The sequence below is a fragment of the Phyllopteryx taeniolatus genome, chromosome 17 (assembly GCF_024500385.1).
Source record: "Phyllopteryx taeniolatus isolate TA_2022b chromosome 17, UOR_Ptae_1.2, whole genome shotgun sequence".
NCBI lineage: Eukaryota > Metazoa > Chordata > Actinopteri > Syngnathiformes > Syngnathidae > Phyllopteryx > Phyllopteryx taeniolatus.
In genome coordinates, this window is record NC_084518.1 from 18788467 (window position 1) to 18803944 (window position 15478).

At 40.3% G+C, this 15478-nt stretch overlaps 1 protein-coding gene across 10 annotated transcripts in view; it reads right to left on the reverse strand.

The window, feature by feature from the left end:
* Positions 1-15478, reverse strand: part of sgcd (sarcoglycan, delta (dystrophin-associated glycoprotein)) — a 171815-nt gene that overhangs the window by 71249 nt on the left and 85088 nt on the right. For all 10 annotated transcript variants that reach the window (XM_061750987.1, XM_061750988.1, XM_061750989.1 and 7 more), the window contains one exon: positions 7646-7816. In XM_061750987.1, coding sequence (XP_061606971.1) covers positions 7646-7747 — 102 coding nt within the window. In that variant the 5' untranslated portion in view covers positions 7748-7816. The remainder of the gene's footprint in view (positions 1-7645; positions 7817-15478) is intronic.

Consider the following 15478-nt stretch of genomic DNA (forward strand, 5'->3'; position numbering starts at 1 on the left):
TCGATGAACTCAGAGGAATTTGCACGTAGTTGGTTCAGCCTGAACCGGTTTGCTGTCTAAAGAAGAAATCCACGCAGACTGACAAACAGGATGATTCTCGGGAGGGCTGGGAAGTGCTCGGATCAGGGTCGGGCGTCGATAATGATGATGATGATGATGTCGGGAACCATGATGGACAGCTTATGAATAATGCAGATTTCCATAGGTATTCATTAGTGCGACATGCTTCAGTCGAAGGTTAGGAACAGTTTCGGGAGAGGTCATTTTCTGCTGCCAGTGTGCAAAACGAGGCTCGTAAAAGTCATGCTTGGAGGAGTTTGCCGTGGAAAAACTTGATCAAATGTCATCAATCAATTAATCAATCCAACTTTGATTATACAGCGCTTTTCATACATAAAACGCAACTCAAAGTGCTTTAAAATGTAACTCATTTTTGTTACGGGTCAGACTGTTTCCCTTCGAGGGCTGTTATGAATGCGAAACCATATGAATGTATCGTATTATTACACACAGGATACACATGAAAATGGTTGGATAATTAGTTTTGGAACACAAAGTCAAAAAATATGTGATTTCTAGTTTGCCGATTTCATCTATTGCGGAGGTGGTCCCGAACCTATCCCCGCAATAAACGAGGGATTACTGTAATTGTACACAGTCCAAAAAAAAAAAGTGCACATTCCAATTTATTTTTTTAACAGTGACTGAGTTTTTACTATCAGGGAGGAGGGAAGAAGAAAAAAAAAAAAAAAAAAAAAAAAAGCAAGAACAAGCCAAGAGCCGACGGTTTGGCGAAATTACCGATGATGAATGAAGTTATCAAGCAGGAGGTCTCGGGAACGGAATGGGAGTTAAATGAAGCTGTGACGCTCATACACTCCAACGCAGTGTGGGACAAATAGAGACGCAGTACATCTCAGACAACTTATGGAAGCATCTCCAGCGGCCTCATTACCGATTTCACATGAGCACGCAAGCCCGGGATATGTTGATTTGTTTAATAATTCAACCGCTGCGTTTGCCTCCGCTCAGCACGCAGCTGGTCTGGAAGCAGAAGTGCGTGTAGCGCGCCGCGCAGTGTAGTGTGTGCGGGCAGGCATCTTAGCGGCGCATTTGCAATTAAGCGAATACATCGGGAAACTCAGCTGGAAATCTGCCCGCGCTCAACAATATTTATCTAAACCTACCCTTAGGCATATTTAAAAAACAGCAATAATATATATATTTTTTCAACAAAGGATAAAGAATATATGCCTGTGAGTATTGTGATATTGTCTGTCTACAGGCGTTGCTTCACCATTTGCATTCAAATATTGATATTACTGAATATTACTGTGGTGTTTTCCATTGCATGCTAGCATTAAGCTAGTGGGCGTATTCCTAAGTTGTTTAGTCGTTTTAAATACGCAACGCGTAATTGTCTTTGCGTCATGTTTAGCTTGACAGAAAATGCACCACAGTATTAAACTAAACTAGAATGTCAAATTTATTTTTGTCATACATTATGTAATGGGAACACATTATGCTACATACAATATCAGTGATCAGATCATGTGGCTCAAGGTTACGTTGCACTCGGTTCCAGGTAGCTGTCGAAATGTGTACATTTGTGATCACGAGATGGCGTAGGTTTAGAATAAACAGAATATGTTTCCTCCGTGGTTATGACAGTAATGAGTATAAATATTTTCACAACTATTCTGTGACCTCAGTACAGCTTTTTGCTGATGAAAAACATACATCTACATTGTGGATTTAATGGGGATATTGTTTTTGTTCTAGCGATAAATGGTCAGGACACAGCCATTTCATTTTGGCAATGAAAACAAAAATGAGGCATTTTCGAAAATAATGTATTGGCATTTGCATTTCCATTGAAACATAAGTACAAACATTAGAATAGTAAACTATTTGAAGTGCATATTTGTCATATTTATTTTTCCAATGTCAGTGTATAGCTTTGCCCTTCATGTCCGTCTCTTTCAACGCTTTTCAATTTCAAATTCAAAGTTCTTTTATTTCATGCTCTCAACTTAACTCATTCCCTGCCAGCCTTCCTAGTTAACACTTGACTTCAAAAGCCGTCAATGGCAGTGAATGTGTTAATAATGTTTTGAATCCGTGTTAAACAAAAGCCGGCACTCGATGCCCAATGTCAGAGCAAATCTGATTTTGCACTTCTACATGACTTTTTAAAGGGAAAGGAGTACAAAGTTAGCGTGAAATTGGCTTCTGAGGATATTGGAACCCTAGAAACGTCACCCAAACTTTGTGCATTATTTCGTATCTTTCCTTTCCCAGCCTACATTTGCATCAAAATTACCCGAGGCTTTCTTGAAACAACGTAGCCACTAGCCACCATAAAATACAGTAAAATTGCCTCCGCGCTTCCTCGTGACGCACGAAAAAAAGTACACAATGCGAGCAGCCGATGCACAACATTTTGGTAGACAAACGCTGAGCTTGCTGATATCTTAACTCAAGTTTTAACCAGGCAAAATGAAGATGCAGATATCTGTAACTGGAGTTAAAGATATCTAAAATTCAGTTGCAGATATCTGCAACTGAATTTTAGACATCTGAAATGAGAAACTCCACACGCCTGAATCGTAAACGTGATCTTGGCAAAAAGACGTTGCGGCAATTTGGCGCATATACCGTCGCAGTTCTGTGAATGAAAACTCCAAATATCCAAAATGTAATTACGACTGCTAAGAAAGACGCTGATATCTTCAATTTTCATTCCAAATGATGACTTTTTTTTAAAGCTTTTGTGATAAATCTAACACTTCTAGCTGAGCTTTCAAAGGGAAAAGTGAATAAATGCTTGCATGAAAGGGGCTTTCAAGGATTTTCGGAAGGCTTTTACCATTGGCAAATGAATAGATTTAAACGCAAGCCAGGACCCGACACATAACGTTTTGGTCGAGAAACTATTACGAGCTTTATTCTTCTTCTTGTTAAAATGTTACGTGAAGACGCTTTCTCGGATGATTGACTGCCATAAAAATACAAAGTGCAAGCGGCAGCAGCTCTCTGGAAAGTTCACAGAATTTTCATCTCCAAGCGTTTAGTAAAAAGAAGCGGCACTTCTTCTACAATAGGAACAATCCCGGGGCGGGGGGTGGGGGAAGTGGGGTCTTGAAGATATCCTTCCATGAGCTTTAATTTGGTGAGTCCGTGGCTCTTTAAGGAAAAGGTCAAAATGCTAAATCATTTGCTCCTAGTATGCAACGCGTGGAAGTCGCCGGAGTGGAGTTCCGCTGAGCAATTAATTAGTGTCAGCATATGTACCTATAATAATAAAGCCTCATGGGAGGACTCTTCAGGCGGCCATTATTGTGCAGGAAGGGACATAGGGGGCAGCGCATTAAAATGCCAGAAGGCGTTTTTTTGGTGCTCCTTTGTCGGTCGTCACAGGGGCTATTTTTATCAATGTGTGGAAAAAGGAGGATGTTGAAGAGAAGGTCAGAGGATGGCGAGCAGCTTCTGTTCTGTTCCCACATCAGCTGCCATTATTTCCAGCCCAGACTCACTTGTTTCCCCCCCCTCACTTTCTTTTTGCTTTCTTCACCATCACTGTCAAAACGGAGACAGAGTGAAGTTAAATTCCGCAAAGTTGTCAACTCATGCCAAACTTTCACAAAACTTTGTGTGTGTGTGTGTGTGTGTGTGTGTGCTAAATAACACTCGACGTCTCAATTTTCCGACAACAGAACCGGGCCAAAAAGTGTGCAGACTTGGGAGTTCAACCTACATTTTGTGAAGGGGAAAAGAAGAGAGAAAGAAAAAAAAAAACGGAAATATTCTAACAAAAAAATAAAACACAGAAAAATTCTAACACAAATGGTATTGCTGCCGCGGCATGGTGGACGACTGTTTAGAGCGTCTGCCTCCCAGTTCTGAGGTACGGGGTTCAATCCCCAACCCCGCCTGTGTGGAGTTTGCATGTTCTCCCCGTGCCTGCGTGGGTTTTCTCCGGGCACTCCGGTTTCCTCCCACATCCCAAAAACATGCACGGTAAGTTAATTGACAACTCTAAATTGCCTGTAAGTGTGAATGGTTGTTTGTTTGTATGTGACCTGCGATTGGCTGGCGACCAGTTCAGGGTGTACCCCGCCTCCTGCCCGATGATAGCTGGGATAGGCTCCAGCACGCCCGTGACCCTTGTGAGGATAAGCTGCTCAGAAAATGGATGGATGGATGGTATTACTGCCTGCGTTATACTGCCCCCAGGTGGCCAACGCGCACACACCAGAAGGAGCAGCACAACGTTCACTGAATTGAAGCAAAAATGTCATTACATGAATTTTTTTATTAAAAGAATTTTTTTTTATATATATATATATATATATATATATATATATATATAAAAAAAATTTTTTTTTAATATATTATATTTATATTTTATATTTTCACAGAACTCAATATTCAAAATGCTCCAAAAACGGCTAGCAGTGAACGAGGGAATGAAAACACTCATTGACATTTGAACCAAGAAAAACCCTGAATTATGTTAATGGTGCCGTGTGAAAGCACACTATGTCGAGTTTTGTCTTACAGTGTGAAAGGGGCGTTTGAGGATATTTGGGACGCTGCAAAACTTCGACCAAACTTACTGTAGCTTCATATTTTGCATTTTTTCTCTTCCCAGCCCATAGTCACATCAATATTTACCAAAAGCTTTCTTTCAACAATGTCGTAGGTAAAAGTTTCCTTCCACTTCCATTGAGCAAAGCGTTTTTGATGCACGGGAAAAACAGCGGCGGCTTAGTCGTTTGAACGCTTTTAGGAAGAAGCTGATAAAATATGAAACGGGAGCTCGGGGAAAAAGTATGAAAAAGAAAAAAAAAAGAAAACAAAGAGTCGAATCGCAGAAATACGCTCGCGTGCCGAAACGTCGCCTGAGACGCGGCAAGTAAATATTAAATCCAGGAGATGTGTGTCAGTATTTATGTCCTGCGAGGAGATTCGTGGAAGCTTGCAGTGGAAAAGTTATTACTTTCTCCACCATCAAATATCCCCATACTTAAAATAGATGGAAGTAATGCAGCATTTTACTACAGATGATAGCGTTACTGTACGTGCCTTGCGATAAAGGGTGTAGCCCACTTGCAGTGAACCAGGAACCCAATTCAACCGCCATAGAAAATGGATAGAAAAGGCACGATGCATGCTTCAAGACATTACTAACAGAATTTAAATTCAAATTCAAAGCATTATTAACAATACAAGATGTTGTTTTTTTGTGTGTTTTTAAAAAAAAAAAAAAACATTTTGCGCGTTTTTAGATGGCGAATTCCTAATGAATGCCGTCATGCATTTATAATTCTTCTCATGTCTGGCGAGAAGACATTTGCAATTTCATTTGCTGTTGCTCAGCTAAATGCTCCCAAGGTGTCATCGGGACCACAATGCAGTCAGAGTGCGGTGATTATCTCATCTTTGACAAACAGGAATCAATTAGAGACTTTTGGGTTTTGTTTGGTTTTTGCAGCAATTTGCATATACTGTACGTGTGAATACAACTAGTTTACATTCACTTTTGACAGGACAAACATTTACTTTCTTCGATGGAAACAGGATCAAATCTATCGATGATACAAAGACAGATATAAAATAAGAGATATAAGAGAGCCCTCCACATATACTGCTGGGCCAGTGGCGAGTCCAGCTTTCATTACCATGACGACCGGGGGGCGGATCTTGGGGGTTGCGACTGCACGTGGAAGTGAAGCCCCAACATAGTTCCTTGGCACCAAGATGGCCACAAATGGGCGCCATAGCAATACCATTACCGGCCCGATTACAAAAAAACAGTGAAAAACTGAGTTTTTCAACAAATGACAGAGGATATGTTCATAAAAGAAATTTGAGAATAGGTGAATGCACGATTTGCTAATGGCAGATATGCGGGGAACCATTGTATATGTCTTTTAGGGTCACAAGTTATCCCCCCCCCCCCCAAAAAAAAAAGCAGTAAACACATTTGCAGCAACCAGCATATGCCAAATGTTCTTGCCAGATCAATCTGTCATATTTTTTTACAGCGTGTACGCCATAAAACGAAGCCCGATACATCCACGCTTGCAAATCTAGCAGATGTGACAGATTTGGATATCGTGCCTGCTGGTTTGATTTCAATAAATCCCTTTTTATTTTCTGTTGCCTCGGGAGGCACCTGAGAAATCCCGTTTCGTGCCGTTGTGAGATGACAATACGCTGCAGTGCACTCCGCCTTTGGGTTTATTCACCGGAGAGGCTGTTTCCTGCCCGGTTACGAGGCGGCAACTAATTATTTCGGTGATGTCAAATTGGCCGGCAGCTCGAACGCACGAAAGGCACCAAGCGCAGCGGTTCTATCGCTGCGATATTCACTCTCTGATGATTCAAACCATCATTCCGGAGTGAATTTTATACCCCTGATGGTGCAATAATGGCTATAATTGAGGCAGTTTTATCTCTGCGGGCACTCTGAAGATTAAAAACTGAACGCCTCCGAGTGCAAGTTGAGTAACTACTGTGTTTGTCCCACTGGGAAAGCGGTAAAGAATGGTCCTAAATGATAGAAAATGGTCAAAAGTACAAATTGGCAATAAAAGAGAGCGGAAATTTAGCCTCAGCATGCACTCAATTCATCAGAAGAAAGTGGAAAACTCCAGCGATTGCCATTAAAAATGACCTTTCATACGCTCAACATCTAACAAATGAGGGCGCACATACGAACTCAAGTGTCGAATGAATACTATTCAACACACAACAACGGAGCACTCAAAACACTCGTTGAACCGACTCGTCGAATAGCTCACTGAAAAGATATAATCTTGTTTAAGATACCCTACGAAACCAAGCTGCCATGCTTGTTGTAAACTCTGGGGGAAAAAACATTTTAGGCCGGGTTTGGCACCCCAATGAAAAGAAGCAGAGAAGCGATGGGTTAATTATCCTTCTGTAGTTTAGCCAACTGAAACAAAATGTAATGTTTGTTGTTATAGGAACACCCAACGGTTGTATGTTATTTTACCCTAACGGCAAGCTCTATCTTTGGGTACCGTACCTCTGTAGTTGGTACGCCACAGGACCAAGTCATGGCAATGGAAACAAAAAAATAAACAAAAAAGGCATTCAAATAAAACAAACCCACCCGTTGTTGGAATGAAGATTACAAAAAAAACAGCAGCCCAAATGATTGATGAAGTTATTTTGGTACCCTTGTGTATTGTACCCAACTAAACAAAGCTGTCATGCTTGTTATTTACTGGGCTCTTTTAAAAAAAAAAAACAATAATAAACAAAAATAACCACTTTTTTAACAAACCACTTTTTTTTTTTTTTTTTAACTTTAACAGCGTGAGCCAAACAGCTGTTATTTTGATACCCTATAAACGCTATCATTTTGGTACCATTCCACTGCAGTTGGTATCCCAAAGTGCCTTTTGTAAATGGAAAAACAGGACTCTTTCTGTACCATACCCAGTGTTTGGTACCCTCCTTGAAGTGCAAAACAGTCTGTAATGTAAGCAATCAGCTGCATATCTTCCAAGTGGAATGATTTTTTTAAATTTCTTTTTAAATTTCTTTTATTTATTTATTTATTATTTTTTTAAAATGGTACCACAAAAGAGGGGGAAAAAAAGAAGCTCACCTCAGCGTCCGAGTGTGCTGACTCGGCGTCCGGCGGGCTTTCCCTAATCACCCGAGACGAGGCGGCAGAGCGATCCGGGCGGGCCGCCGCTGAGCTGATCATCCTCTCGGGGGCCACATGGTCATTACGACTCCACCTTCGTCCACCGCCGCTCGTCTCCCGACGTCATCGCTTTGGAGAAAATGAGACGACAGGTGAAGCCGATCAGCAAAAAAACAAAACAAAAGAAATCACAAAGAAGCTCGGCCTCCCCGAGTGCTCATCGGCCTTGGCGGTTTCCGTGTTAAACGACCGTGATTTAGCCAATTGACAACGTTGCAGGCTTCACTCGAATATTAGAAAAAGTACAATGGCAATTAGTCACCAGCAGTGACATTGTTGTGATGACGCTGCTCCGTTTGACTATAAAAAGAAAACGTTGATGCCGCAACTTTATTGGCTTACTGGTGAAAACAAAGTCATGCTGCAGTTTTTTTTTTTTTTCACTAGGCTTTTTTCCCCACCCGTTTTGTGGGTCGCTGTTCTGTACAAACAACAAGTATCAGACATAGAATGACATGTATGTAAAGTGGTACCTTGACTTCAGCATTTAATTACTTCAGTGACCAAGCTTGTAACTCAAGTCATTTTTTTCCCCCCAATAGAAATCAATGGAAATGCCATTAATCTATTCTAGACCCCCACTCCCCCCCCAATTTTTTTTTTAAGCAAAATATCACCTTTCAGTATTGTATTGTACAAAAACATAAGTAAAATGTAAGGAATTAAACAGCTTTGGCATCATGAGTTCATGATTATATTCAATAGGGATTGTGCTGCTCCTTTTGGTGTGCATGTCTTAGGACATTTCCTCCCCCCCCCCCCCCCCAAAGGGTCTTAAAAATCTCCGACCTGTACCGTACCACTAAACACACTGCTGTCAACTGGTCGACAACGACCCCAAAAATAAATACATAAAATAAAATAATACTACGCATTAGGGTTTATTGCTCCGTAACTCTTTCATGTGGGTAGCAAAGGACACTATAATTCAACTTTAACACAAACTTATTTGTCCAATCTGGCATTTTCAAATCTCAATCAGTTAAAATCATGTCAAAAACCTAATTTAGTCAGGTAGTTCAATATAAAAAGTAAAACTCATATTATAGAGATGCACTTCACAAACTCAGTGTGAAATATTTTGTGATTTTTTTTAAATTTTCTTTTATTATTCCAGCTTGCAGCAAACAAAAACCCCAAATTCAACATCTCTACAAACTAGAATATTATGTGACAAACAATCAAGAAACAATGAAAATGATTTTTTAACACATTCACTGCCATTAACGGCTTTAGAAGTCAAATATCCATGTAAACTGGGAAGGCTGGCAGTGAATTTAATGTAAAATTTAGGCAGGAATTTGCCCTCTGAAAAGTATTTTCCCCAAGTGTTTATTGAATGTGTATAATGTATGAGCACTGAAATAAATGTACTTTTCTACCATATTCTAATTTATTATATTATTTTAATTTATTTAAAACTACTGTGTGGTGCAATAAACGTAAAAGTGGCCTAAGGCTGTAACAATCCCCCCCTCTTAGCTTGTGTTGTAAAAAAATAACATTGGATCTATTAGCATTACTCACAAGAGTGAATGCATTAGCATCTTTTGTGTAATTGGCCCAACGGTGAATTTTAACTACTTAGTGATGCTAATTTTTTTTTCCCCCACATTGAACCTTTCCAGATTCCCATTGTCTCCAAAACCTCTCTCAAAACAGCTCCTCGTCATTTTAATTGACGTTTGTAGCTTTCTAAAAGCAACCCCCAACCGACTCAGACTCTGTCCCGCTGTTAGAAACCGATCTCTTGGCTCTTAGTTTATTAATTATTTTGTTTCTACTCTGTATAAAATACTGACACACACACAGCGAGACACACACATGCACGTATGCCGTCGCCTAATTAGAGCTGGAGTGTGAATTAACGAGCAGGTCGGGGCAGGTTAACGAAGGGTGGCGCCGCTCTGCTCCGGGCTGAAATTAAAAACACCGTTTGCGAGCGGGGTCTCGGGTTTGGGTGACTGCTCTTCAAATTAGCATGCGCCGCCACACAGCAAGGAGGAGGAGGAGTCAAATTTCTTGCTTCTGAACTTTACTTGGCCTTCCGTTTTTTTTTTTTTCCACGCTGAGAAAAATAAAATATACACAGTGGGGAGGCGTGAAGACGCCAGAAACGAGGGGGTAATTCTCTGGCTAATTACTAACGAACTGGGTGTGTTTGTGATTTGCATGGCTCTTAGAGATGTCTGACGCTAACTCGCGAGATCATATCGCACACTAAAATACACATCATATTTCAGTGAGTCGTCTATTTCAGGCAGGTGTTTATTTTTATTAGGTGGAACGGTGCAAAAACGGCAACGGAGAGTGGCGCAGTGTCAATTAGAAGGACATTATTATCCTCATAGAATTTATGAACCGAGTCACGACTGTCACCACCAGTTTTTATTTTTTGGGGGGGAGGAGTCTATTTCAGGGAGGCGTTTATTTGTCTCACACTTACTCCGTTACTGCTTGTATTACCTATTTTGTGACCACTATAGTTTAGTAGTTGTTATGATTTCCTGATATTTTAAGAACAAGGAGGTGCCTAATTGAGGGAGGTGTTTATTTTTCCCCACCCAGTGGCAAATAGAAACACTGTGTCTATTGAAGGAAGGCACACTATACAGTTGCTTGCAGTTACTATTTCCTGGTGATGGGAAAAAGGAAGGTGTTCTCTTTTTGAGGAAGGTGTTTATTTTCTCTAAACGCCAATTAATTGAAACACAGCACCTATTAGAGTAGGGACCACTATACACTTACTTGTCATTACTTCCTGATGTTGGGGAAAAGGGTGGTGTCTATTTGAGGGAGACATTTTTTTTTTTTTACCTTATATATTGACTAATTGAAATGTGTCTATGAGAGTAGTGGCCCACGAGTTGAGGAAATACAGAACTGAATATTATTGCAAAACACATTAGCACAAATAAAGGCCTCCTTCCTAATAAATGCCATATCTCAGACGACAGAACGCCGCCGATCATTACTGAAGACGATACATCAGAATCAGAATCATCTTTATTTGCCAAGTATGTCCAAAAAACCCACAAGGAATGTGTCTCCGGTAGTTGGAGCCGCTCTAGTACGACAACAGACAGTCAATTGACAGAGAACACTTTTAAGACAAAGACATTGACAAAAAAAACAGTCACCGAGCAATAAAGGGTTAATAGTTATCTGGTAATGCCAGTACAATGTTTTTTGTTTTTTTTGTGACAATTGTGCAAAAGATGCAGAGTCCTTTAGCACTTAGAGCAGTTCAAATGACTAATATTGCAATAGTCCGGTGCAATGACCATTTTGCAAAGGGCATGATAAACTTTATGGATTTTGAATATCATGCAGTAGCTCCTTAATTCTAATTCATGTTGTCAAAAATATGACTCCAATTGGTAGTCAGCCGATACAATTAGAGGGGAGGCACTGAGACCAACGTTTGCATTTCATGTGCACAAGTGCAGAATGAGTGCAGCGACATGACACCCCGGCCTGCTCTGTCTAATTAACAAGGTAGGCGGCGCCGATCGCGAGCTGGCGGCCATTAGTGTCACTCTTGCTTCAAAATTAATGGAGGCAAGGATGAATGGGGAAAAACTGTAAAGGTAAAGGTTAAGCTTTCTTTCTTTGAGTATCTCCTTCATCTGTTCCCTTTCACACCCTGCCGCTCGCATCTGGAGTACCATACCAGTCATGTTACATTTGACTAGCGTGCATTCATTAGCTGAACGCTTTCTGCCTCCAACAGTAATAACCACGGCGCGTGAAAATGCAAAAATAAATAGCATGCTTTTAGCGATGAGTGGCGAGGCTGCTAGGTAGTCGTTCTCTTGAGACGAATAAACTTTTCCCATCTGAGTTAGTATAAGTGTTCCTGTAATTGATGCCGCGCCCCAGGGTCATCCCGCTTACAAAAAATGCACGCCTCTCTCAAAGAGACACGTGCCTTTTTTCCATCAGAAAGCAACTGTATAGTGGCCGCTCCCCAGTTAGTTACTGGGTGTGTCATGCCGCATACGAAAAATAAACACTTCCCTCAAACACACACCAGCCTTTTCCCACCAGGGGGGAAAAAAACAAACACAAAAACAAACAAAAAACGTTGTGTTTTGATTCACAGACTATATCTTTCGTATAATAGTCTCCCTTGAATTGACGCCGCAAGCCAATTAGTCAGTAGGTGTGTCGTTCCATTTCAGAAAAACAAATACCTCCCTCAAATAGACACCAGCCTTTTCCCACCACGAAACAAACTGTTTTGTCTTGGTTAATAGTCTCTATTTTTTAGTTTAATAGTGTCCCTCGAATTGACGCTGCACCCTAATTTGTCACTGCGTGTGTCGTTACACTTACGAAAAATGACCGCCTCCCTCAAATAGTCACCTGACTTTTCTCTATCATCAGGAAATAGTGCAGCAAGTAACTGTATATTAGCCCCCCCACTAATAGATGCTGCATTTTCATTTGTCGACAGTCAGAGAAAAAATAAACACCTCCCTCAAATACAATCTTTCACTTTGCCATTAAAAACATGGCAGGTGTAATTATTTCAGTTTGTAGGCCGGATTGTAAATGCAACAAAAACTCAATTGCTGAGCCCATTTACAACGCTGTTGCTAACCAAAACAGCAGCACCAACCAGGCATTTAGGACGAATTCAAGAGCAGAAACTTGAATCCGACCCTCGATTAGACGCCACACCACCACTTATTCGCCAGGTGTGTAATCCCTTTCGGATAAATAAACCGTTCCTCCCAACTCCATATTTACGTGACATAACTTGAGATATCCATGTATATTATACGTGTAACATTGTTTCATATTATTCTGCATATTTGTACAAATAAAAGCCTCCCTTCAATAAGCGCCTCTCTCGTGTTTTTATCTTGAGAGGAAGAAATTGAGGCGTCTATTTGAGGCAAGGCGGTGGCGCAAATTTCTTTGAGTGGACGTCGCACCTGGCGACGACGCAGGGCATCCAGCAGTATTTGCTAATGCGAGCACATAAATGGAGAGCAGCGCTAGGCGAGGCGTTTGCCATCACCACACAATGTGATTTTTAAAACATTTTAATAAAATCTCATTACAAATACTAAAAAAAAAAAAAAAAAAAAAAAAGAACAAATTCATGGAGTTCCTATTTTGAAAATTGTCATTTTAAAGTCATATTATTACAGGAAAAGTCCTGAAATTCAATCAAAAATAATTTGCTAAAAAAATGAAAAAATAATCTCAATTGACAATAATTAATGTCTCACCAAGTCATCGAACTGTTATAAAGTCAGAAATCCAATTTAGGAATTTTACGGAAATGAGTTTTAAATTACTTATTTTTTTTTAAACTTAACAAGAAAAGCACTAAAATCCTGAAACTATAATACTATTTTCCCCAGCAAATAGCATAGCAAAATGCTAACGATAATGGGTCATCAACCAGTTATATATTGAAATTATTTCAAGATACTGAGATCAGACTATTCCAAATAAAAAGGGAAAAAAGTAGTACTTTTATTCATCATTTCTTATATTTTTTCATATTCATTTATTTTCATGATTGATGAATGTTGTGTTCTTGCCCTTCCTGGCTGGGACCTCGGGTAATTCCTATTCCTGACGCACTTGCGTCGCGTGTTGCGTTGAGGAGTCGCAGCGTGAATTCAGTCATGGCTTGACCTTTACCGTCAGATGGAGATACGGCCTGAGCAAAAGGTAACATGTCAACATGTCCTCCCCCTTCGCATGCGCGAATGGTCTCGTTGGCCATGCAAAAGGTCTCCAAAGGTCTGTTTACAGGGGGCTAAAAACAGGGGTCAAATCGATGGGCGCTACGGCGGAGACGAGTGAGTCAGATGGGAGGGGAAGAAGAAACCGGTCAAGCTCGTCAGTTCCTAAAGTTGGAAACTTTCCACGGCAATTAACAATAATTTATGGAAATGAACACAAATAGAAGTTACTTTCAGACAGGAATTTACAAAATGTCTCTTAAAAAGAAAACTTCAACATAGTTAGGGATAGTTCTTAAATACATCTGATGCGCCTGAACACATCATCGGCGATGTAGCCTGGTGTCACAAACTGTTCTTTACACCCTATCCCCGAAGGTTGTGGGAACATCACGTGACCAAACCCGAAAAACAAGTCAACGGACTTGCTATGTATTATGTGATAACGAGGACAACAATGGCTCGATGACATGAAAGTATGAACCCAAACTTTCTAAAATTACATTTTTCTTATGGCTGGTGTCTTCGGATAATAGTTAAATACACATCGATATATATCATTTATTTCTACAAATATTATATGATACATGTCAACACGAAACATGGGATATCGTCATCCTTTGTAGCTCTTGAAAATAGATATTGTGGACATTTAAAGTTTTTACGGGTGCTTTTTTTTCTGGTTTCCCTTGCCATTTACCCGAGCCGGAAGGAAACTCTTCACTCTGTTTTGCCAAATGCGGCAGTTTGTCGGTGGCATCCCCCGGTGCCGCATCGTCAGTAGGGGAGTGAGGACACACTAAAACTGCTTTGAGAACCTTGAAAAGTAGAAAAGCGCTATACAAGTCAAAGTCCATTTCAATCTTTTAAAACACACACAAACCTTGACTTGATAATACAGGGCAAAAAAAAAAAAGATAACAGTTGCAGCGAGCAGCGACTCCGAGAAGCACTCGGAATATATTAGACTCATCACCAGACAAAAGCATTAATAAAAAAATTAAAAAAAAGGCATGTTTCGATCATCCATCAAGAATGAAGGTCACTTGTTTTGTGCGACAAGGTGCTATTCATTATGATCATGAGGAGAGTGAAGGGCAGAGCCAGGTGTAAAACAGGTGTCATTCATCGTATTCAGTGATCTCCGCCGTGTAGCTTGGTGGGATAGCTTTGCCCTAAAAAATAAAAAAATAAAAAAATAAATAAATCCAAGCTTCTCAACTCTTGAGTTTGGGAGGTTTGCATTCGCTTTGAAAAGAGGCTAATCCCTGAATCCGGGCTACATTTATCTGCTGGAGAAAGGCCCAGCTGACAAAAAAAAAAAAAAAAAACATTTAAGATGGATGCCTGTGGAGTTGAGGATGCGGAGAGTCTGAGGGTATTAAGAGCGTTATCTGGGATTTGGACGCATCCGGCACGGGCAGGCCGGGGACAGCTTCGAGCGTCGCAAGGTGACACAAAATATATCACGGGAACCCACAGAGGGAAGTGTTGACGAGATAGTCTTCTATCGGGGCAAAAGGCCACTGTCGCAATAGTTGCAACAAGCGTTGGAGCTAATAAAAAACATTTGTAACAATGGGGAGAAGGGTGTTCAGTAGCCAAGCCCAGAGTATAGCAAAAAAAAAAAACGCAGACTATGATCCCGATAAATTTTGATATCATTTCAAACTCAATGTTATCCCTTAAAATAAAAAGGGCTTACAGACTTGATTTGATTTTTTATTATTATTTTTTTTTAAAGTGCACATGTAACGTGCACATGTGACAGACTCACCGTAACTTCCCCTAACAACCCAGGCTAAACTTAGCTCCTTCCCCGACAGAAAAAGCTCGGCAATGATTTGTATGTTTTGACATTGATTCAGTAAGATGGACTCTTGTCGTGCCCATGTGAAATGTGTCACCTCACATTGTGGGGAATAAAATAAAACATGGAGTACACAAAAAAAAAAAAAACAGACAGTTCTGTATAAACAGTGAAAAAGTGCATGTTAACTTAAAAAAAATATTTTTTTCTTCC